The sequence below is a fragment of the Balaenoptera musculus genome, chromosome 4 (assembly GCF_009873245.2).
Source record: "Balaenoptera musculus isolate JJ_BM4_2016_0621 chromosome 4, mBalMus1.pri.v3, whole genome shotgun sequence".
Lineage (NCBI taxonomy): Eukaryota > Metazoa > Chordata > Mammalia > Artiodactyla > Balaenopteridae > Balaenoptera > Balaenoptera musculus.
In genome coordinates, this window is record NC_045788.1 from 23,418,112 (window position 1) to 23,444,218 (window position 26,107).

The 26,107-nt window shown below is 36.1% G+C and overlaps 1 protein-coding gene across 3 annotated transcripts in view; it reads left to right on the top strand.

The window, feature by feature from the left end:
* Positions 1–3,454: 3,454 nt before the first annotated feature.
* TRPC1 (transient receptor potential cation channel subfamily C member 1) overlaps positions 3,455–26,107 on the top strand; it is a 70,550-nt gene continuing 47,897 nt past the window's right edge. The window contains exons 1-4 of one of the 3 annotated variants that reach the window (XM_036850436.1): positions 3,455–4,101; positions 14,465–14,619; positions 20,833–20,934; positions 25,156–25,358. In XM_036850436.1, coding sequence (XP_036706331.1) covers positions 3,927–4,101; positions 14,465–14,619; positions 20,833–20,934; positions 25,156–25,358 — 635 coding nt within the window. In that variant the 5' untranslated portion in view covers positions 3,455–3,926. Of the gene's footprint in view, positions 4,102–10,623; positions 13,509–14,464; positions 14,620–20,832; positions 20,935–25,155; positions 25,359–26,107 lie in introns of those variants that run through there. The other 2 variants (XM_036850437.1, XM_036850440.1) reach the window with 2 other exon arrangements.

Below are 26,107 nucleotides of genomic sequence, written 5' to 3' on the forward strand. Positions count from 1 at the left end.
TGCCCACTGAATATCTTTAGTAGAAAGTAACACAAAGCTAATATTCAACATATTTTCACATTTTTCCCAGTTTCCTTCAAATTGGCAATGTTTGGTTAATGCTTACGTTACTTGGCAGTAGCTATGCTTCAGACCTATTTTTGTCTGAATTTTTTAGCAGTAGACCGATTCTGCTAACAATTGAGTTCAGAAGTTTACTTCCTTCATCTTCCACTGTTAGTGCCAGTGACCAGTACTGCTGTGCAACAAAAAATGCTGTCACTTTATCTCACCGGGAATGAGTAGTCTAAACCCCCCTTCTACCATGGATTAAAACATACGTGATGGTAAGAGTACAACTACTCATGTGTTTAGAATAGAATTTTTTAAATGAAATCATCAACAGGTGGAACTTTGAAATATATTCTACAAAAGAGATTTCCTTTATCATTTGACGATTGTTTTCTTACATGAAGATTAAAATATGTTCTTGCTCTTTTGTGAGATTATTTAAATCGTTTCCTCTTGATTTTTTTCACCATTATATTCACTAAGTTATCTGATTTACATGAACTTTGGCACTTTAGAGTGTTCTTTTTCTCACAAAATATATTTAATAAAAATTCTGTGTATGTACAAATGTGTCAGTATTTCATTTAAAGAAAAATATATAACCTGGAAAATTAATATATCATAAACTTATTTTCCAGAAAAGAAAAGAGAACAATTCCTACACTAATGAGTAAAGCAACAACAAAAAATTTATTGTTTTGGGAGGAGTGAAGATGGTTCTATGATTCTTTTTTTTTTTTTTTTTTAAATATTTTCTGTACCTCTTAGGGTTGTGATTTTTTTTTTTTAATTATTTTTATTTATGGCTGTGTTGGGTCTTTGTTTCTGTGTGAGGGCTTTCTCTAGTTGTGGCAAGTGGGGGCCACTCTTCATCGCGGTGCACAGGCCTCTCACTATCGTGGCCTCTCTTGTTGCGGAGCACAGGCTCCAGATGCGCAGGCTCAGTAATTGTGGCTCACGGGCCCAGCTGCTCCGCAGCATGTGGGATCTTCCCAGACCAGGGCTCGAACCCGCGTCCCCTGCATTGGCAGGCAGATTCTCAACCACTGCACCACCAGGGAAGCCCTATGATTCTTTAACAGGAAGAATTTTAGGAAAGACCAAGTACATGATTACTACAAATTTAATTTGTGATGAAATAATTTGAGTTAATCAACATAAATTTGTCTATTATGATCTGGGTATGATACTAGACACTGGGGATTCAGCTGAGAAAAATACAGACAAAGTTTTCTGGCCTCATGAATCTTATTTCCTAGTGGAGAAAGAGAGACAGTAAACAAATAGGATTTGTAGATGGTGATAAATGCACTAAGAGAAATAAAACAGGGAAATGTGATAGAGACTTAGGAACTGGGGTGAAGATGCTTTTAGTTTGGGTGGGTCAGGGAAGGTCTCTCTAAGGTTGTGATAGGCTGAGGTATGCATGGTAGGAGGAGAAGCCAGATGAAAACTTCAGTAGAAGGAACAAGTGCAAAGGCTGTGAGGCAGGAAGAGTCTTGCAGGCATTTTAAGAAAAGAAATAGGCAAATGTGGCCTAAAAGTAGTGAGGGAGAGGTAGAGAGTTTGGAGATGAAGACAGGGTCTATTACTTATAGGTCTAGATCTGAATCTGGATTTTCTGTTCTCCATCACAACTGGAGTTGTGATGGCTCTTCAGTATATGAGGTTCGGTGAGTTGCTTTAAGTAACGTGCTGCTTCTGAATCTTGCATGCTTCTGAATCTTGCATGTTCATCATAGCTCTATCATCGGTTTCCATATCACAGATGAAAAATAAATCATATAGAGGATCTTAAAATACCCCAATTTACACTGGATGAAAAAGGATCCGAGAAACAGAGAATATTCTGCATCTGAGATTATTCAAAAAGACTTCTGAAGATATAGTTGCAACACTAGCTTACTTTGAATGAGGAAAAACCCTCTAATACTTTGGAATGCCTCCTAGGATTATCTCCTAAAGTAAATTGGAATTCGCCTGAATCTAAGAAATCAGTCCAGCCCCGGTGGGAGCCTTATGGAAAAGGAATCACCTAAACCCAGAAGCTTGAAAAAACTTCAGATTAAAATGGTTTCTATAGTTCTGAGCCATCTGAATTTTTACCCTTAAACACTCCGGAACTTTTGGATGGGTCCGGGTTAGAGTTGTTCTGCTACTGAGAAAAAAATTTTACTGGACTACAAAGAGTGTGTAAGCACACTCAGATAAACCCAAATATGTACCACTCCGTTCACTGGCCACAGATTTACAACGAGCAATTTTGACATTCCACTAAATACACAAACTTAGAACTATATTAAACATTAGAGAATGGGGCAGATTTATGATCTACTAGAGATAAGAAAGAAAAAGCTAAAATGATTTAATAGATAACTGTTTTGAAGTAAACACATAAAAATGTTTGGAAAGGTGGGCAATCTTGTCTACCTAAGGCCTCTTAGAGAAGATCGAAAGAGGACTGTGAATGATGAGAAAGATATATTTAGGAAATTTGGGAGTTAGAGTTGGCCGGGACAGTGATGGAACAAATCAACCTGAACAGAATAGGAAGTATTTCTCTCAAATACATGTACTCAAGTAAATTTATGTATTGCCTTAAAAACCTAAGCACTATGGACGCAATTTAGATTTTTGCACAGTTGGCTGTGGAAAGCAATAATTATTCGAGATACAATTTCCAGTCCCCCTCCCTCAGCTTTTAAAGGTGCAAGACTCTGCTTTAAATACAAGCTTAATTAAAAAAAAAAAAAAATTCAAGGAAGTAGCACTTACTGCACTTCGGTTAGCTTTTGCTTAAATAACGCTCATCTTCTAAAATCTGAGTTATAAACGTGAAGATGAACAAGAAACCACGGTAAGGACTATGACGTAGAGTAGATCCTAAAGATGTGCTTATCCAACGGGTACATGCGAATAAATGTATGATACTAGAAATGTTATGCCAATTTTATATCACAGAGGAGTTTTGTTTTTTTTTTTAATACGGTTTTAGAAACAAGGGTAGCTAGCCCAACATAATTACACACAGACGAACACAAGTCTGGTGGCGTGGCGAGGGCCCTGTCCTTTCTGCTTTAGGCAGAGGACAAAGGAATATGCAATAATTCAACAATTCCACGGGGGGGTTTCGACTAAACGTTAAGTCATCAGAGGCTCAGTGAACCACCCCGCTGCATGTTTAACTTGTGCGCAGCCCGAGACGGCGGGGAAATTACCTCAAACCTGCAACCTGGTTGTGCAGAGAGTACACCCGGCCATTCGCCTTTTCCTCCGAGGCTGGAAGCCGACCAGGGGGCGGTGCGTTCGCGGACCCCGCCTCCGCCCCAGGTCCCGCCCACCACCGAGCCCGCCCCGTGGTCGTCGCTCTCACCGAGCGGAAGATGACGTGAGGGGAGCTGCGAACATCTCTGGGCGCAACTCGGTCGGCGGTTTCACAGCCCTGGAGCCCGGCTGGTGCAGAATCGCCTCTTGGAGCTCCTCTCCCACCGATTTTCGTCCTCCTCTCTGGCCGGGCCGCCCCCCGCGCGGCCCCTGCGGCTCCTGGCACGGCCCCGCGCTCGGCTGCCGCCCTGGCGCGGGCCACTCTGCCGTCCCCGGACGGGCGCGGACCTGCTCGGCCTGGGCGCCGGCGGCTGGGGAGGGGGCGCTGGCCCCGGGGCCGCGCATGCGCCGCCACCAATTTGGGGCTGTCGGTGGAGGGCGAGTGCTGGCTCCGTGGGGAGGCGACGCCCTTCAGGGCCAACGGGCCGCGCGCCGAGGCGGCCGTGGGAACGACTCATCCCTTTTCCAGCCGGGGGTCGGGGCTGGGGTCGGGGTCGGGGCTGGTGGAGGCCCCGCCCCCGTCTCCTGGCCTGCCCCCTTCATGGGCCGCGATGATGGCGGCCCTGTACCCGAGCACGGACCTTTCGGGCGCTTCCTCCTCCTCCCTGCCTTCCTCCCCATCCTCCTCTTCGTCGCCGAACGAGGTGATGGCGCTGAAGGATGTGCGGGAGGTGAAGGAGGAGAACACCCTGAATGAGAAGCTTTTCTTGCTGGCGTGCGACAAGGGTGAGAGCTAGGCCCCTTTCTCTGCTTCTGGATGCCCGTGTCCTTCACACCCCTCATCCTCCCCCCAGCCTCAACTCGGGGCACTCCCTCTTCCTCGTGCGCCGAGCGTCTGTTCGCGCCGCACCCGCTGCACCTCTCGGGCTGCCCGGCACCGCCTCTGCCTTGTGAGTGCAGAGCTGTCGGGCGGGAGCAGCCGCGGGTGGCGCCCTCCGAGCGCCGCACCTGGGGAGGCGGCCCAGCCCGGTGGTCTCCTTTCGTGCGGTCAGGTGTTCAGGGCGCGTCGTGGGGGCCGGGACCCTAGGGTTTCAGCCTCACCTGCGCTACTGACCACTTGCATGACCTGGTCTCCCGCTTGGGGCTTTAGTTCTTTCTTTCTGGAATCCCAGAGGTTTTATCTAGCTTTGGACCTTTCAGTACGAAAAAATCCCATGTCCTTGCTTAAGGTTCCTCCTGCTTATGGGCTCTCAGCTGTTTTTTTGTTTTCTTTTTTCTTTAAAACCTTATTTGTATTATTTAACTCCAGCCACCCGGTGCCTTGGTGTTCAGTGACTGTCGAATGGCATTAGGTATGTCAATATCCTAGGTGGACATAAAGACAGCACTTTATGGAGAAATTCTGCCTAAGTTCCAGAGTTTCTCCAAATTTATGGAACAACTTTGTTCATGCTTTTTATTAGAGAGGAAGGTTTATTGCTCCTCATCCTTCTTTGGGAAATAAAGGTAGTGCAAAATAATTACAGGGCAAAAATGTGGAATGTATTTAATGCGTTTTCGTTTTTTAAAAAAATCTGGAAATCGATCACTTTTATGGCCATAACAAAGTCTCCTCACTTAAGCATGCTTTCTATTGATGAATATAATAAAAAGAATGGGAAATTGATTGCCCTAAGACTGCTTTTATTTCCTACGTGTAAAAAAGTGCTGTAAATTTTCTCTTTCTAAATTTATTCAGCTTGCCTTCCAGTGGCCATGCTTGCTTAGGAAAAATGTTTAGGATCATGCAAACTTCCAAAACATAAACCCAAAGGGCAACTTACACTGTGAAAAGATTAACTACAGAGTATTTTTTTTGTTTGTCTGTATGTGTTTTTTTTTTAAATAAATGACAGCCTCCTTAACCTCCTTTACTGCTTTGAGATAGGATTTTATTTATACAACTTTTTGAAAACACATTGATGTATAAACAAAGTCCACCCCTGTCCATCATGAGTCTTTTTATGATCTTATGTAATAGTATTAAATTATATTATGAAAGCATTTGTGAAAGTCCACCATGGACAGGTTCATACAGTCCTGGAAATGTGAAGAAACATAGAATATATGTCTATAACCTCATAAATATCAGTCTGTGGATTATGTAAAATTATTTAGTATTTCTGGAGTGGATAGTCTGAGTTCTCTTCCTTCAAAAATTCTCTAGAGAGGGGAAGGGAACAGATTGTGTTGTACTAGAATTAGTAAGTGTCTGCTACATCTACCCCAGCTTACTGAGCTATGGTTATTTTAAAGCAAACAGAAATTATGTCAAGAAAGGCAATTTAATATTCCTGTCAAACTGAGGACAGAGGAATGTCATAATGGAACATAGCTCGAATAAGTACTTGTATGGTGTGTATATTTAGGATTATTGCATGACATATCTCAAAAGAGTTTGAATGTATGACAGTTCTGTAGCCTGTCCAGTAGTGCCAGTTGAAATAGCCTTGATGTTCTTTCTTCGTCAGTTTCCCTTTTATAATATCATTAAGGTCCTTGGAGAGATTTGGCTTTTGTGGGTAGGGTGGAAAGTAAATATGCATGCTTTTTCTCCCCCATATAAATTAAAACTTTTTTTAACAAGTGAGATTAAATAGGTATTTTCTGTTTCAGGTATGTTGAAATGAATTCTTAGGTTAGGTTTGGAAAAATGGCTTATTTCTTACATGTACTTATGGTATACATTTATGCTGAAAAAATATATTTGAGTTATAGCAGTTTTTTTTGTTTACTTGTTTATATTCACTAATATTGTTAAACCTTTTTTAGCGTTACCCAAACCAGATCTAAAAGTGGAAAGTTTCCTGAAGTAACTATAGTTTCCACTATTACTTTGGAGCTTTCATCAAGCCAAATGGCAGACATTGACTGAGACAGCTTTTGGGGTAGAGTGCATATGCTTTTCATAGATGATTTCATTTAATCCTCACAACCCCATGAGCCAGATGTTGTTATCCCCATTTTATGAATGAGGAAAATGAGGCTTAGCAAAATTTTAGAATTACTTTGCCCAAGGTTACATTAGTTAGTTGTAGAACTAGGATCTATTTTGAGCCTGTGCTCTTAACCACTAAGTTTTGATCTAGTTGTAGTTGAATGAATGAAAATCACTTGTGTTAGAAAAGAAACATCCATATTTGGATTTACTAATTGGAAATTAAACTTGCTCTCTGTGAATGTTTTATTAACTGTGGTTTCCATGGATTATATTTATCCAATAAAAGTAAAGAGCTTTAATAGCACAAGAGCAGATCCACTCTAGAACATCTATGTTTCTCATCCTTTTTTCATTTATCAAGTTTACACTACATGTGTAAAATGTCCGTAATGTATTCCACTTAAGGAGAATTCCTAAAGCAAAAATTGTGGAGATGGGGTTATGTGTTTGTTAGTGATGGGTGACGCCTTGAAAGGTGTGTACAGATTAAGGAGTAAAGAAAAAAAGGTAGGAAAGAAAACGATTTTATAGTTTGATTTTATAGTGTGTACAGCTAGCTTTTATGTAAATTATTAGTCCAATAGATCTAGGCAAGTGCAGATCCAGGTAGTGGCCACTTAATAGTGGCTATTGTTGATCTTGAAAGTGGGTCAGAATCATCTCAAAGGTAACATCGGTTCTTTTTCGTAAAATTTAGAAGAAAAAGTGAATTGAAGGCTCCTATGCCAGTTATATAAAGCTAAGTCTGGCCCCCCACCCAACATAAAATTCTCAGAAAGTACACATATTCTTTTTAGATGTAGAATGCTGCAATTCAGAGGTAAAGGTTAATTGAAACAAGAGCTGAAACAAGAGTGTTGTTTTATGGAATATTAAGCAGTGATTCTTAGCACCGAAGTCTTTTTCCTTTCACACTGAGAATTAGTATGGTAATGAGCCACTTTTATTTGTGGGAGACAGGGGTCTAACTTCAGACCTGCTGGCTGGAGAAAGAATTAATACCTTTAGGGAGCACCTAAGCTAAATATAGTTGTTAATTCACCTCTTTGAAAGTAACTGTTGAGTAGATGGTAGCTTTAGTATTAAACCCTTTAATTTGCTGATGATCAGTAATCAGTTCTTGTGTAGAAAAAGAAAATGATGAAAGGATTCAGTCTGGATTCAGTCCCTGCCAACTTTTCATGAAGAGCATTTTCAGGAAATTCGATTTGCAATAAATAAGTCAGGAGGCCCTTCTTGAAATTTCAGCATGGAGTCAGGGATGGAGAGAGCTGAATTTCACCTTTATTCTTGGGCTCAGTCTAATAATCTAGATCTTGTGTCACCTTTGTGGTATTGATTTGCTGCATTGTATGGAGGGTGCTTTGATGCCTGAATTCTGCTTAGACTTTGCATACCTTTGGCTTAGCCTGCTTTTGAAATGGGTAACATTTCTGGGAGAAGTAATATTAAGCTGTTGTTTTAATAGCACTTAATATATTTAATGGGACTTTTAAAAAAAGCTATTTGAAAAGAGATTTTGAAGTGTTTGGGGTTGGAGAGGATGGCGGTGGGAAGAAAAAGTGCAGAGTACTGGGTACTGCCAAGAAGTTTTATGTCGACAAGGGACACCTAATGTTAAGAGGTATGTGCTGTGAGGGAAGAAAACTTTGCAGAAGGGAGAGGTAAAGAGGGTACTATATACAAAATTCTACAGGCATTTCACAAATTGTCATTAGTATTTAAGCATTTAAGTATTTTGTACAGGAGAGTTTTTCAAATCACCAGTGGTGCCATAGTGTATGGTTCATCTTTATTTTAACAAAAAAGACTCTTAAGTCACCAGAATCTTGGTGGATAGTTTTATTATAAGAGGCTAATCATTGAGCAGCTAGCTGCTTCATAGTAGTATAATACTGGCATTTCTTTGTAGTGATTCCAGAAGTGTGCTTCTTTATTTCATTTTTAACTTGCTGTTCTTTTCTATAATTCATCATCTGACTATTTATCAGGTTAATTTTGTTAGGACACTGGAGAAAGGTGCTTTATCAAGAAATAACTGACTACATCCCTGTCCTTTAGTAGCTTCTTCTGTACTGGAGATGCTCTCATGTGCTCTTGTGAGGAGCAGTAAGGGAAATAAAGTGTGTTTGTGCCCAATAGATCTGTCTGAAGGGCAGAAACAAATGCTCAATTTAACTTAAATGGCCTATTTATGATTTGGAAGATGGGATATTCTTAGTATACAGTCAGTCTTTTATCTGGGCAGTTAAAAAAATGTAACCCAAGCCAAACCCCTTTACCTAGTATATTATAAACTTTGGGGAAGGGTGTTAAAAGATTAAATTTTATTGTATGGGTATTGTTGCAACCTAAGAATAATTCCTCTTCTTCCATGCTTCCAGTGTTAGAAATATCTTCCTTATAACTGACCACCAAATTTAATGATACTAAGAAGTTTAAGATCTAGGATTAGTAGTATAATATGTAATGAGTTCAAAAGCTATCACTAAGAGGTAAGTAGTGACTTTTAAGAGCCTAAACAAATTATCAGGACTAAAAGAATTCCAATACCATATCAGTATAGTATGAGATTCAGTGGAATTTCTTTGGATGCCAAAACTTTGTGACCTATAGAGTGGTGATAGCACTGTTATTAATAGCTTCTGTTAATTAAAAAAAAACCCAAAAAACTCCTATGTTTATTTTCTGGTCATATTTGTTGCTCCATCACTAATCCTTTTATATTTTTTGTAGCTTAATTTATATTGATCCATAGTGTACTTTTTCAGTTCTATAAATATGTATAATTTAAGTGTATGTGAGATTAAATTTAAGCAACACAATAAATCCTTTATGAAACTGTATTACTGCATACCTGATATTAACTAAAGTTTTATACAACTTGTAACATCACTGTTAATTAGATCTCAAGTCATATACCAGACTCTAATTACAAAGTAAACATTGCTTCTAATAGATTCAAGAATATGTTAATAATTTTTAATTTATAAACTAATTTACTCTAAAAAAATCAGCATTACCTTCTATAAGTATAATTTTTTCCTGCAGCAGTCTGCTCTTTTGCCAGGTGATATTCATTATCACTAATAGTCTTAAGTAACAGACATAAATGGCTAAGAAATTATAGTAATAATTGTCTTTTTCCAAAAATACTCAGAGTACTACGGACAGTTCAGCATACCATGTTTCTGAGTATCTAATTTTGAAGGTTTCATCCACAACAATGTGATTACAAACATGTTGGGGTCTATGATAAATATTGGGTTTTGCACATTTGGTAAAACTACATTTTAAATTGTCTTCACTCTAAAAGTCTTGCATGTGTGTTTTTTTTTTTTTTCTTTTTAGTATTTGGTTCAAACTAATTTGAAGTTTGCTGTAGAGTTAACATTTTAATCAGTATTGTCACTATTTCTATTTCCAGATCCAACAATTGAATTTGATCATGGCTTTGTATTTTTTTACTTCATCATTCTTTTTCCTCTTAATAATAAAATCTTCTGTTTTAAGTGTCTTTAGTAATAGTTCAATAAGAATGTTGCAGTTGCCATAGTCAAAAAGTTTGTTAGAAAAACTTGGTTTGAAAAACTTTACAGATTTTTTGACAGATAAATTCTCCCATACTTCACAACTAACTGAAAATTTGGTTACTATAAAATTAAACTGACCGACATTAATACTCCCATTTCAGTGATGTTGAAATTTACCATCATATGTCAGAAAATAAAATGAGATGCCAATGAAGAAAAGATGATTACCAGTTCTTCACTGATACTATAACATATCTCCACTGTCTTTCTCAAGTTGGCCAGGGTGAATATATCACAGTTGGCCAGGGTGAATTTGTTGCTAAGGATCCATGGGATTGCAACAGTATTTTTATATACTATTTCATTTTTTTAAATTGTTGGTTAGGACTCACTACATTGATTTCATGACTGCTAATGGGTTTCAACCTGCAGTTTGGGAAACATTGGTGTAGAAAGATCATAGTGGGTAAGTGAGAGAGTGGCAACAAGGTAAACGCAGAATGATAGCAAGGCCCAGGTCCCATAAGGCTTAGTAAGCCACGAAAAGACTGTGTCATTTAAAGTGTGATTAAAAATCTTGAGGATTGAAAACCTGATATGATTTGAATTTTAAAATGATCACTGTGAATGCTGGGTGGAGAGTGGACTAAAGAGGTGGTGCTAGAGTAGAGGTGGGCAAACTACAGCCCACCGGCCAGATCCACCCACCACCTGTTTTTGGAAGGCCTGTGAGCTAAGAATGACTTTTATATTTTATATTTCAAATGGTTGGGAATAAATCAAAAGAAGAATAATATTTCATAACATGTGAAAATTATATGAAATTGAAACTTGAGTGTCCATAAATATTTATTGGAACACATTGGAGCTCATCGTGTACATTTGGTCTGTGGCCACTTTGGTGCTGCAAGAGCAGAGTTGAGTGTTTGCAACTGGGATGATATGGCCCCAAAAACCTAAATATTTACTATATGGCCCTTTATAGAAAAAGTTTGTTGACCCCTGTACTAGAGTGTAGGCAGCTGTATCAATAAAGACGTTAATGCAGAGTCCAGGAGAGAGATGATGGTGTCTTGAACTGGGGGTTACAGTGTACATGGGTACAAGTGGAGAAGTATGGGAGATACTCTGGAGAGGGGACTGAGAAGTTTTGCTGTTGAATTTGGATACTGGTGGAACTGATCGAAAAGGTTTCTTTTTCCTTCACTGAAAAAAAGACAACCATCTAGCCAAAAAAGTAAATGGATCATGTTGTGTTTCCTTCTATATGTTATATTCTAAAAGATGAAAGATGTATGTAACTATTAAAAGCAACTTCAGTGTAAAATGAAAAACATTTCTAAATTTGCCTGACCCAAGAAGGCATTTTTACTTGTAATCCTTGCTCTATAACTAGCTTCTTGCTATATATTTTAAATTTACTCACCTCTTCTTACATATACACTCATCCTAAATATTAAGACTGTTCTGGGCTTTCTGAATACAGTGCATTGTTTTAAATGGCTTGCAAATATAAACTTTGGTAGAATGCTTAGAAACCAGTCTAGGTTTCCTATAGTTTCTGTGACTATAGTTTATAATTGTTCATCTGCGTGAGTGTGTCAGCCATGATAGGGTGGAAATTTTTATTATTTTTAGGGATGAAAATTACTTATTTGGTTTTGATTTCTAAGGTTTTTGTTCCTTGTATAGCCCCCTAACTGTAATGGGAATAGTGTATGAAACCTTAAAGCTGTAGAATCTGACATTTGCAATACAATTATTTTTTAAACAGCAATCTAAACTTTAAAAATGTGTAGCCGTTGTGTTTGACCATTAGCTGTATGTGAAATTGATAAAATTTTATAAGAATTGTATTCATACAGCTCTCTATACTTTTCTGTCTCTAGCAACATGGCTGACTAAATAATCTGAAAACCCTTCTGTTTTAAATCACCTAGAAATGCTAGATAAAATATAATAAACATACATTTAAGTGAACAGCTGAGCTTTCAGGAAAGTAAGGAAAACAGATTCAAACATAAAGAAAAGACTGAAAAACAGAGGAGTGTGTGAGCTGACATTTGACTGCTCCGTGGATGGGAGCAAGAGTTATTGGTCTGGGTATTGTTGGGATTTGAATTTTAATGCCCTTGTGGAAACAGGTTACAAAGCCTTGAGTTTGTACAAAGTGGGGGAATTAGAACAACATCCAAACATGAAACCAGGATCCTTAAAGGGCTACACTTTTAGCAAAGGGGTAGATGAGGAAAAGAACCGGTCCATCAGCACAGGGAGACTACAAAGAACCTTTTAAATAAGACTTCCCTAAGAACTTGTAACTATGCTCCTGCCTCTTGTTGGCTTGGGGTTTAAATTAATATTACCTACTTGATCTGGGAAAACCTAAACTGAGAAATTAGTATAAAAAGGATTCATAGGGTAGCAAAACCTCTGAGTTATCTGGAAGAAGCAAACACAAAACATCCTTGGTGGAACAAGCTTCCAAACTAGGCTGCCTAGTTTCCCACAGTTAACCTGCATGAGGTTGAGTTTGCAATACCCAATTAAAAAATTCAGAAGACAGTCACCTGTTATCACAATAGACACAACGAATAGGGTTAAATCCCTAAGACCTCCAGATAATTATCATATAGAGACCATAAAATAAGTATGTTTAAAATGACAAAAAGCTTAAAATAAGGAAATTAAAACATAAGAAAGTAAATCAAAGATGTGGAAAGGAATCCAATAAAACTTAGAGAAATAAAAAATGTAGTCATTAAAAATAAAATTAATGAATAATCAGCAGAAATAGTTGAAGGAGGAATAAGTGGAAGAGAAACCTGAAGAAGTTATCCAGAATGCAGAAAAAAGAGAAGAAGAAAAATAAATCTTTAGAGACACAGAAGTTAGAATGGGACAATCTAACATAATGTCTAAAGAAGTTCCAATAGGAGAAAAAATAATAAGGGGATGAAGCAATATTTGAAGAGAGAATGGCTGAAAATATTGCATATGAATGAAGGGCATAGTCCTTAGCTTCAGAAAGCCTAATGAGTCTCAAGAAGGATAAATAAAATCTAATCCTCACCCAGACACATCATGAAACCAAAGAAAATAGAGCAAGGGTTTTTATGGGTAGCATTCTCTTACAACTAAGATATTGAAATCAATTCACCTGAAATAAGATTTTAAAGTTATTTTCCGGTATTAGTGATAAGTTTTCACTGATCTATCTGCATGTTCATATTGGTTCAACTTGTGACTAAGACTTCACTTTGTGAAGTGTTTGATCAGTTTTTTGCCATGGAGCATTAGTGTCTAAATATTAATTAGTAGTTCTATGAGGAAATAATTTCTTTTTGTGACTAGTTTTCTTCTTGAGGGAACTAAGGAGATACACCATCAAGAAAACTACCATTCAACATCTTCCAAAGTGTGTGGGGACTTTAAAGTCACTGGTTAAAAATAATAGCATAATTTATTTGAAATTTTAACCAAAAAAATCTGTTACCTTTCTTTGTTATTCACTCATTTAGTCCAGTTTTAGAATTTTCTCTTTCTGTATCATGAAATCATTTTTTTTCCTTCTGATTTCCACTCTGATGGTTCTTTTCCTGTTTCTTATTCATAGACTTCGAAGGAACAGCTATATTTGCAAGTCACTTAAAATCATTTATTCATCGTATGTTTAAAAAGTAAGATGAAATAAAACAAAACCCACTTTGCTTTCTTTCTCCATTTAATTAGCATTTCTCTTTTGATTTATTCCCCTTTTACCTGCTACACCAGCTGGTTAGCAGACAAGTATAGTGGGCCCTCTGTGAAAATGATTACCTCCATAATTATTCTCATTTCCCCCTATGAGTTAGCTGTTTTGTTGTGGGGTAGAGTGAGGCAGAAGCTAATCTGCATAATCCTGACAGGTCAAATTTCGCTTTGAAATATTCTGACATTGACCTCTACCAGCATTAGTCATAGTCTTGCTTTAGAGTTTTGTGAGCTGAATATTCTGTCATTATTTAATCTAAACAGCTTCATTAATGAGATATGTGTGTGTGTGTGTGTGTGTGTGTGTGTGTGTGTGTGTGGGGAGAGTGGGGAGGATACTAGGAATTTTGGACATCTTTCCCTTTTACTATACATACCCGCAAGCATATACACGTTCACGCTGCTTTTCCAAAGCATTTTCCCTTGTAAAACCTCTTTATAACATCTCCACTTATTACTAGATCTCATTTTTAACCGTTTAACAGTTAAATGTGTGTATGTATTTGAGATATAAAACTTAAATCCTTGAAGCTTATATCTTATTTTGCTAGCACCCAGTCTATGTTTTTAGACATTCTTTATTACTTTAAATATCTTCTGAAAGTTCTTCTCCTTATAATCAGTTATGAATTTTAAACAACTTTTATTTTAAACTGTACATTTAAATTTTTTCTACTTTTTATGTTTGCAACTGATGTACATATTCTTTTATCAGGGTATAAGTTTTCAGCAAGGAAATGCTCACATTTTCTTTACACATTTCCATATACAAAAATGAGTTTACGTTTTTTAATCTTTTAAATCAACAGGCTAAGTTTTCTTTACAGTCATTCTTATTTAATATGTCATGGATATTAAATTATGTTTGTATATTGTTATTTAGGTGACTATTATATGGTTAAAAAGATTTTGGAGGAAAACAGTTCAGGTGACTTGAACATAAATTGCGTAGATGTGCTTGGGAGAAATGCTGTTACCATAACTATTGAAAACGAAAACTTGGATATACTGCAGCTTCTTTTGGACTACGGTTGTCAGGTACAAGGCTAGATAATTTTATCCAGTAGCTTCTAAGTACTGTTAGATATGCCATATTTTCTCCTTTCTTTCTAGTTTCCTTCCTCCCTTCCTTCCTTCCTTTTTTCCTTCTTTCCTTCCTTTCTCTCTATATTTTTCTTCTCTCTTTCTTTCACCTTTTATTTTTTTTTGAGCTACTAAAAATTTAAAAACAAACCAAAAAAACCCTTTTTAAAAAAGTATAGTATTTTGACTTGATTTATATTTTTCTTCCCAATTTTCACTCCTGCCCCTTATCTTATATGTTTTAAACCATCCGACAGAGGTAAATTATCATGACTTATTAAAGATGACTTTGTTTTTATTACTTACATTATTATATTACTATTTACCTTATATATCTAAAAATAGTACAGGTGTTCTGGAAGTATCAGGGGAACAGGTATTTCTGTGGCCCATATAATTTACAAGCATAAAAACAATACTCCTCACTTACAAAGCAATTTTCAATTTGATTTTCTCCAAAGTTTTATTAAATTGTCCTTTTTGTCTGAAATTTAGTGTTTGCTTATAGCTAAAGGTGAATGGATTTTTTAAACTGGAAAACATTGACCTTTCTGCTTGTCTTCATATCAGTTCGTGTAAAAAAGCAGGCATGTGTATGTCTTGAAAGAATTCAGTTAAGAGATCGGAAGGAAATTTAATAATATTATTTTCCTTCCTTTTTGGTTTGCTTATGATGGGACTTAGCATATGAATTCTGGCTCTTATTTTTCTTTCAAACAGTATGATTGTTTGCTCTTTTGTAGCTTTAAACTAATGAGACTTTTTTGGGAGTGGTATCAGGAAGCGCTCATAGAAGATTTTTAAAAAATAAGTAGGTTAGTCCTATGTACGTTTCTATTATATATATAAATAATACATATATATGTATTAAAACATGTGGTACTGTCTCTATGTATACATATTTAGAGTAGAAATAAATTGCTTTCCCAGAAATTTCATTTATCCAGAACACCCCCGAGAACCAGGAAGTAAGTGAAAAATCCCTCTGAGCAGCCAGGGTAGATGCGGTGAAGTTTCCCATTTATGAACTTTATCATAGGGGTAATTCTGGAGTCCTCCTTCAAAATCTGTTTTTTCTTACTTTAGATTCCGCTTTAACAAACTTACTTAGTTTTCTAATCCATAGAGAATTACAGGGGCAACAGAAAGGGCATGAGGCTGCAGTGGAAAAAAATTAGGCACAGTACCTCTGACTCTATTTAAAGAGGTCAATAGCATTAGATACCTGATAATCTCTAAGGGAACTGTATGTTAGAGTGGTAATTGATGTTTATAACAATGGCCCAGAGTCTGTAAGAGAAAGTTAAATTATATTCAGTACGTATTACTTTAGAAGAAAGAAGAATATATATAGTACTTCTGAAAGCAGAAAACTTCCATCAAATTTGTTTAAATTTCAGAGTTAAACACTTAAAGGCATAAGCTTCAGTTACCTATAAAATAATGTCGCAAAGAAAGTCTCTGATGATTCTATGTAAAGGAGGTATTAGGGTATTGATATAATAATCATTTTGTCTTTTTACATGTAAGATTCTATGTATATAAAATTTCTGCAATATACATGGTTCTTTCACATACCTGATCACATTTGAACATCATAGCCAGCCTGTCTAGATGTTATATTTTATAGATCAGAAAACTGAGGCTCATAGACTGTAATGAATTGCCCAAAGTTCTAAAATAAGTAAGGGCAAAGCTAAGATTTGAACCTAATCTTTTGACTGCAAATCCCATGCTCTTTCCAGTTCACTGTGTTCCGTCTTAAATTACCTATGTCTTATCTGTCAATCAACAGATGTCCAAGGCCTTTGGTTGGGTGTGATTGTGGAAATGAATATGTAAAACATGAGTTCTGTACTAAAGGATGTTAAAACTAATTGGACAATGAAAGTGCATATGAATTTTAAATCAATCAAATGATACAAAAGTGTATTTCGTAAATGCTGAGTGTTAATAGTACTTGACCCTTGTATATCGTTTTGGGGTTACAAAGTGCTTTCATGTATTTTATCTTGTGTTATACTAGTGGCTCTCAACCGGCAGTTTTGTCCCTTAGGGGACATTTGGCAATGTCTGGGAACATTTTTGGTTTTGCAGCTTGGGGGTGGGTTAGTACTGGCGTCTGGCGGGTAGAAGGTAAGGGCGCTGCTAATCATCCTACAGTGCACAGGACAGCCCCCCATGATAACGAATTATCTGGCCTCAAATGTCCATAGTGCCACCATTGAGAAACCCTGTTTTATACTTAAACTTCTGTGGTTCACAGTAAATGTTTTGGAGACATAGGAAAGAGAAGATCACTGTGGTTTAGAGCTAGCAAGAAAGGTTTCATGGAAGAATGGCAGTTGAGCTCAGCCTTGAAATATTAATAATTGCTAATATTTATATAGTTCTACTGTGTGACAGGAATCTTAAATATATTCACTTCCTTAATCCTTACAACAGTTCTATGAGATAGGTGCTATTATTATCCCTGTTTTATAGAGGAGGAAACCGTGGTACAGAAGGTTTCAGTAACATGCCCAAAGTTACTCCATAAATGCCAGATCTGGAATCTGAACCCAGGTTCTGGCTCCAGAGTCCATGCTTTTACCTGCTACCTAAAACTACTGTAAAACAATGTGTAGATAGGTGGGAACAGGAGGTGGAGAAGGACGTAGAGGCATGTAAATGTATATTCTTGAGACAGTGAACTGACTTAGCCTTTTTGAACAAAATATTTGGATTGGGTAGTAGTGGAAAATATCTGGAAAAATAACTAAGACAAAACTGATGAAAAGGGCTTGAATGCCAGTCTAAGGAATTTGGCTTTTATATGATAGTGAGATCATTAAATGATTTTTGAGGAAGGATGTGATGTGTCCAATGGTATTTTAGAAAAACTAATCTAGTGGCTGTGTTCAGTACAGATTAAAAAATGGGAAGTGAGGAAGGCTATAAATAGCTTGGGTGAGCAGTTTTTATAATAATCCAGATGTGAAGAGGTTAAAGCCTGAACTGGAACAGCGGCTATAAGAATAGGGGAAAAAATGGCAGATGTGAGAGATGTTATGAAGGAAGAATTGATAGAACTTAGTGAGTATTTAAATTTGGAGGGGGAGATTGAGAAGGAGTCCAAGATGATTTGAAAATCTTCAACATGGTTTACTGGCAGAATGATGAAAGAAAAACAGGAAGCTAAGAAGAGAAGTCAAACTTGGGGCAGAGAACTGTGAATTCTGGTTTTAGCCTTGTTTATTTTGGGGCTATCAGGCAGTTTCCAGTGGAAAGCTGACATCTCTAGGGAGAGGTTGGGCTGGAGAGATACAGCAGTCGTGGCCATGGGGATGACCCGACATCATGAGAGTGGATGAAATCATAGAGAAGAGCAAACAACTAGTGCTGATTCTTTCTCAGGGAGCATCTACATTAATAAAGGGCATTAGAAGGAAAGGGTTTCATTAAAGGAGTTAGGATACGCAACGTTGTGAAAACCAAAGAAACGGTTTTATTACGTTGCTGAGAAATCAAGGAAAATGGTAGGAAAGGCCATTGGATTTTGAAACTGGCATCAGTAGAATTAGAGAAAATGACACACAGGAGTTTGAGAGTGAGAGTGAGAGAAAACTCTAGTGGTGAGAGAAAGAGAGGATCATGTCAAGTTAGCAAAGAGTAAGGAAGTATTTCATGTTTTGGGAGGTTTGGGGAGGTGGAGGCTGGGACTGGTGTTTCTGCGAAGGAAGGACCAAGGTCCTGTAGAAGACCAGAGCGCTAAATAGAATACCGAGGTGGAAAATTTAGCTTTGGGAAGGAAGGAAGTAGATGAGTATCTGAGCTTAGAGGAGAGAGTATGGGAATTGTTGAAAAGACAAATTCTGAGGTGAGAAGGGAGATAGTAACCTCATTAATACATAATAGGTGTGTACTGAATAGCTTTTAATAAAGAATGGTCAAATATCTGTGAAAAATTAGGAAGCAAAACTATTGAGGACATTCGTATACCTAGAGATACTTAAAAAATATTTAAAAACATTTTTCCCTTCAGAGCTGCCTTTGATATATCAAGTAACAGCATTGTGCAGAATAAGTCCAGGGCAACTCCTTACATGACTTTTTTACATAAATTTTTTTATACCTGAAGCTTATCCTTTTAAGCATTGAAAGATTTAACATTAATCTTTCTTTATTCTTTACTAAATAGTATATCTGAATTCAATTTAACTTTACCATCGTAAGTGGGAATCATTGAGAGTTTAATCATTTTACTTTGCTTCATTAGTCTGAAACTATTGACATGTTTTTCCTTACATTAAGTGGCCTCAGACTGCTTTGTATTGATAGTGATTTTGCTATGCTGATATTTTATCTTCTCAATGATCAACTTTTAGCCGTTTTTCATCCTTCCTCCCTTCTTTCTTGGTTTTAACCTAGCCTGAAGGGTACTTGGGAAAGCCAGGTGTCTGTCATTTATAGACAACTCTTAAGTCGGTGTGGGTGAGGCAGTTGCTTCTAGGAAGTAATGCCCATGAAGTTAGTTTGTGACAGCTGAGTATGGTTTGGGGAGAAATTTGCAGCTAGATCCATGGCTATGTTTCAGATGATTGGAGTTGCCTGGTGTTTTGACTTTGAGAGCAGTGGCATTACTATAGTTAGCTTTATAGGTTAAAATTAAAAACCATAAATGAACTGTTTAGTAGTAATGAACACATGGTTCTTTTTGCTTGTTTGCTTCACCTGACCAAGTACAGTAAAAACTGAAGGGAAACGTTTGTAAAGCAGAAGAATAATAGCGCTAGCTTTTAAAGAATAGGCTACAGCCCAGTGAACCCTAAAATGTTTAAGGGATAAAATAATGAATTAAATTTCCCATGAGGGTGGGGAGTTTTTCCTATAGGAATACATAGGCAGTTCCTAATGGTTGAATGTGACCCCAACCCAATTATTTGGGGTACTTCGTCCTATTTTTAGACATCCAGATAAAGTCTGCCATTTTTAGTCCTGTTTCTGACGTCTAGAGAAAGTGGATGAAAGCTTTCTTTTCAGCTACAAAGAATATTAAAGATCTGTTATAATTTCATTTTCATGGGAGAGAATATTGATTTAAATAGTTGTTAAACATTATAATAGTTTAAAAATGTACAGGGTACATTTTTAAATAATCAGGGTATTTTCTTAGATTAAATCATTACTTATCCCCACTTTTTGCTTCTGCCTTCATGGTTTTCCTTAAAAAACAAAACAAAGCAAAACAAAAAGAAACCCCAAACCTGATGTCTCAGTTGCCAAGTATCACAATAGGACTGAAGAGTTCGTTATATTGAAAAGTTGAAAAATCTCCATTTCCTCAGCTTCTATTTATTTACTTTTTCCTCCTGTCAAAGTTGGAGCTTCAAAATGACCTGTAGTTTGGGAGTAAAACTATAAAGTCACTTCTCCCTCTTGTCTCTAAGGACATTGGTATCCTAGTTCTTTGTGATTTTTACTTGATAAGATTGCTAATGTTGGGAATTTCCTGGTGGTCCAGTGGTTAGGACTCGGCACTTTCACTGCTGTGGCCTGGGTTCGATCCCTGGTCAGCGAACTAAGATCCCACAATCAGTGTGGTACCACCAAAACAAAGAAAAAGATTGCTAATATTAATGCCATATTTGTACCATTTCAGTCAGCCATGTGTGCTTTAAAGATGAGAGCAGAGGGGCTCCGCCTTCTGTTAACATATTTTTCATTGTCCCCTAGCCTCATGGTTGCATTGATTATCATTTTTATCAGACAGAAAACAATCCTTTACCTGTAGTAATTGTTCTTGGCAATTTCTTTTATAGATTTGGAGTGATGAAGATTCTTTTGGTCCAAAGTTCGAGAGTAAACATCTTGAAAAGAATAACATATCAACTTTAAATACTGCATAGATCAGCACTGTTTCATTAATAAACCCCACTATCAAGCATTCATTATTTTACCAGCTCATTCAGTGAAACCAGGACAAAAATATGTGTGTTGTGGTACACTGAAGTACTGCCAAGGCTAGCAAATGTACTATTTGGACAGTCTAAATTTTAAAAAATTCAGTATTTCTGTATATAATACAGTTTAAATTAAAAAAATAGTTTTCTTTATGAATTAGTAAAAATAAATAGTTTACCTTTTTATCCTCCATTTTCATTTTTAACCTTTTTTTTTTGTTTAAAGTCCGCAGATGCACTTTTGGTGGCAATCGACTCTGAAGTAGTGGGAGCTGTTGATATACTACTTAATCATCGACCAAAACGATCATCAAGACCAACTATAGTAGTTAGTACTCTTAAATATTTATTAATTTGGATTTTTAAACCAAAATAGATCTCCTGCCCCACTGCCATTTTTTTCTCCCTCCCCTCCAATTTACTTTGTTTTAAAGAAATAGATTTTTTTTTTTTTTACTCTGTAAAATATTGCTTTAAAGTAAGTAGACATTTGCAAGAATAATTAATGTTGCTCTCAGGAAACCTTCTTAAAATTCATGATATTTCTATAGTTTTACAAGTGTGATCCAATATTTTTAGTTTGGAACATTCTGCAGGTTAAGTTGAAAATACAGATTAGTTTCCAGGTGCGTTTAAAAGTTAAATATAAACAGTGAAACCATAGAACTGGAAGAAAATGTAGGTGAATATTTAACTGACTGGGAGGGAAGGACTTTGGAGAAAAATCACAGTGGCACAGCCTTTGGCTGTATAGAAGTTAAACTTCTAGAATCAAGACATCAGGCAAACATAGCACAGGGAGATCAGCTCGGTGCTTTGTGACCGCCTGGGGGGGGTGGGATGAGGAGGGTGGGAGGGAGGGAGATGCGGGAGGGAGGAGATATGGGAACGTGTGTATATGTGTAGCTGATTCACTTTGTTATAAAGCAGAAACTAACACACCATTGTGAAGCAATTATACTTCAATAAAGATGTTTAAAAAAAAAAAAAAAGACATCAGGCAAAATTTAGAAAGCAGATGGATAACTTTCAAAAGATATTTCCAGCATATATCTCAAATTCATAATCTTAATGTTAGAGGAATTGATGAAAAACATCAAAATCAATAAAAGACATGGAAAAATCTCAAAAGAAAGTACAACATATTAAATCTTACTAATAATCAAATACGAGGTGCTAATTTTTGCTTATCAAACAGCAAAGTTTTTTTTGAAAACTAATAACCATTGATGGCAAAGACGTAGTACAGTCTCATACACCACTGGAAGAGGGTATTTTGAAAAGCAGTTTGGCAGGATATGTCATAAACAAGAAAGATGTTCATATTCTTGAACCTAGCGCTTCCTCCTCTAGGAATTTGTCAAGGAAATGGTCAGAAATGTGGACAGAAGTGTTACTTATAATCTTATTTGTAGCAATGAAAAAACCATGTGACACAATCTAAACATCCCAAAATAGAAGATTTTAACATAAATAATTACATATATATTAACATGATATTTTTTAAAGGAATAATTAGGAACATGAAAAAATATGATACAGAAGGGAAAAAATGAAAACAGTAAACTGTACATATGATCTGAGATTAAAAATATGCACAGAAAAGGAACTGTATGGAAATGTAGCAAAATGTTACCTAACAGCAGTCATCACATTGCCAAATTAAGGATATTTTTCCTTACTTTAAAATTTTTCTTTATTGCTTTTGTAACTAGGAATATAGTCACTAATAATTAAATTCTACTGTAAAAATGAGATATTTGTTGTGTATCAAAATTTTAAAGTTATTCATTATTGGTGAGGATGTATGTAGTAAAACAATCAGTAAAAATAATTTCCGGGAGTGTAACCTGGCTATACTCAGAAGAAAAATATTGTTTTAAGAAAGAATTATAAATTGGTTGCAAATTATCTGCCATTTTCTGAGAGCGAAGAGAAGCTCCCCTAAATTGCATACTTTATCATATATTAACTGAAATATTTTTCTCTCATTTAAACTATTACAAAGTTTGTGTAAGCATGACTTTTTCCAGAGGATAGTTCCAACTAGTTTAAGTGGTGGTAAGCAGCCAACAAGAGTAGAGAAAAAAGGGCCAATAATATAACTCCTATCCAAAAGATCAGAAATGATCAGAAATCCTATTCAATTTTCTGACACCTATCCTGCAGTTACTAGTATATTTTGGTATACCTGTTCCACCTTCTAGCCTTTTAATCCATTTACACTCTTGGGGAGGGTGAGTGTAGTGTGCCAGGGTATTGGAGCAACTGACTGATATCATTTCATCACCATTGCCACTGCCAATCGAATACTGAGTTGTAAGGCTGGGCAGTCCTCACCTACTCAATGAAAGAACACTTTTTACACTATCTCTAACAAAGAGAGTTATCCAGCCTTTGCCTGAATACTTCCAGTGACAAGATCACATTTTTAACGGCCTCATTACAACTGGACAGGCAGTATCAAATATTTTTATATACTTTTTTTTTTTTACCATCTCAGTGAATTCATTGTATATTCTTGGCTTATCAAAATTGTCTTTTGATAAATTTTCACTTTCAAATACAGTTTTTTTTGATAGTATGTAGATTATATTATGAGCATTGAAAGTAGGAACTTTAATCATCTAATAGTGTTTTTCATACAGTTAATTATGTTTCTTAGGAAAACTAAGGAACATTTTTTTTTCTTAGGGGATTAAATATGATTTTCTCCTGTTTATAACCTCTTTTTTTGTAATTAGGGGGAATGGAGTAAATTTTTAGATTTTTCTGTAATTTTAAAATAAATTCATTAATTTGAAGTCCCCAATAAATAGATGGGAAGTGTATAAACAAACTATTCATAAAAGAGGAAAAAAAAGGTAAGAATGTCAGAAAATACTAAAATTTACCAGTAATCAAAGAAAAGTAAATTAATATTTCATGATAGTTTTTTCACTCATAAATTGGGAGTGATCATGCTCAGTGCTGGTGAGTAAACCTTAGTGGGTGGGTACATTCCTATATTATTGGTAACATAAACTATTAAAAGGACTTTGATAATATGTATAAAAAGCTTCAAAATTGTTCACGGCCTTCAGACCTATAATTCCACTTCAGGGGTTCTATGTTAATGAGATAATCCTGAATTTTGAAAAAGCTGTATTCATAAATTTGTCTGTGGTAGTATTATTTATATTAGCAAAATAAAATATCTTGAACATAGAGTCTATGAACTTCCTTAAATTGCATGCAAAATTCTGTACATGAATTCTTTTTCCAGAAGATTCTGGGTTATAGCTTTACGAGATCATTATAAGGGTCCTTGATCTTCAAAATATTAAGGACCATTGTTTTTAATCGTTGGTGCCAAGTCATTCATGCCAAAGTTGCCCTTAAAGAGCGGGTGTGGTGGAGAAAGGACTAAAAGGAAATACTGTCTTCTAAAACAAAATTTAAAAAAAAAAAAAAAAAAGGAAATACTGTAAAATGTTTTGGGTAGTAAGAATATGGGCATTTTTATTCTTTCTGCTTCTGCATATTTTTCAGATATTTTATAATGTGTGCACTACTTTTACAATGTTAAAAATTATAAAAATTAACGGTGAACTTGATAAGCTTATACTATGGAATCGAACAGCTCACAGGAAAACATCTGTGAAAAAGTGATAAGTATTAGAAAGAATATGTAATAGTCATAAAATAGTCAACCTTCTTTATTTAATCCTGCTCTTTATTTACTAATGTTTCTTTCCTCGTGTCATGCAGTCACCAGGCATGAGCCCATGTAGTGAAAGGAGCTCAGCCTCCAGAGTAACACTCAACTGGGGTCTATCTGCACTTTGCCACTCTGTTGTGTAGCTTGGGCACATTAACTTCTCTGAGCCTCAGTTTCTTCATGGGGATTATAATGTTCAATTTTGCAGGCTTTTGTGGGGATTAAATGAGATGATAAATGTAAACTGCCTAATAGTTCCAGGAGCTATGATTGTTAGTGTTTTTGTGCATTTGTATAGGCGGTGTTTGAGAATATGTAGAGAATTACACAAAATGAAGAGTGCCTCCTATTTACTTATCCCTTTCAAGTAACTTCATTGCTATCAATTTGGCAAGGTTTTGCCATAGAGGTGGAATTAAAATTTTTTTTCTCACACATTTATATTTTGCCTACTTTTAACATTTCTGTTTTTCCATTATATTGTTTTTCTAAAATTCTTGTTCTTTATCCTTGTCATGCATGTTTCCATAATCCTGTGAAAATGAAACACTTTCTCCTAAAGTATTTCTCTAGATATCCACACTTCTTCTTTGTTAGGAAAACAGAAGTCTGGCTGTATGAACATTTCCTATTGAAGATTTTGTCTGTCATGATTATATTGCATTTATTAACAAAAGTTAAGTTTTGAGGTTTCAAAAAAGATTTGATCCTAGGAAAATGTTTATCATATTCCTCAAAATAATTTTTATATTCTTTGTGCCTTCAATTTTTTTCATTACATTTTTTAGATAAATGTTTTTTTGAAGTCACAAATAAGAACTTTTGGATGTTTATATAAATATTTTTCAGAAACTAATGGAGCGAATTCAGAATCCTGAGTATTCAACAACTATGGATGTTGCACCTGTCATTTTAGCTGCTCATCGTAACAACTATGAAATTCTTACAATGCTGTTAAAACAGGATGTATCTCTACCTAAGCCCCATGCGGTTGGCTGTGAATGTACATTGTGTTCTGCAAAAAACAAAAAGGACAGCCTCCGACATTCCAGGTCAGAAAATTAAGGTTTAAATTAAGATGTGTGATGCAGTAAGGTATATGTCAATGAAGTTTTTGTTGTTGTTGTTCTTTCTGTGTCTACTTTAAGAAATATGGTACTGCAATGACTAATGAAAGCCAAACTTCTAGCTCCTTTGCTTAATACAGTGAGTTCTTCATTTTAAAGAAGTATTTACTAAATGATGAATAATTAGGAAAAAATTTCAAATTATGAATAAGGTTTATCTCATACTTCTGCTGGTCAGGGATGGGGTCACTATTTGCTTTTTAAAAGCAGAGTTTATTAATCTAAGAGAATTTCCAAGCACTGGAAGGGGTGGAGATACCACTTCCTGTCTTATTTATAAGAAAATAAAAACTATTATCTATCTAGCTAGATATTCAACCTGTTATGCTTCTTTTTCCCCTCTCACACAGTATTTGAGTCTTTTTCTCTTCCCATTCTCCCCAGTCAAAAATATTAAGAACAACTGAGGAGTGAATGAACAAGAAATTACCCCTTCTTGGATGGGTTGAGCAAGATCACACATGTGCATGTTGTATAAGGTGTATGGTTCTGGGCTAGACTTGAGAATCTAATTTTCAGCATATGCCTTTATGTATATATTATCTACATAGTAGTCAAATATAGTTGAAATAGTATCAAGTATAGCATTTACTACAGAAAATGTGGTTTGGAGGTCCCAGGTCATCCGTTGACATTGTTTTCTAGTTAAGGATTGTTGTACAGTATATTTGAAA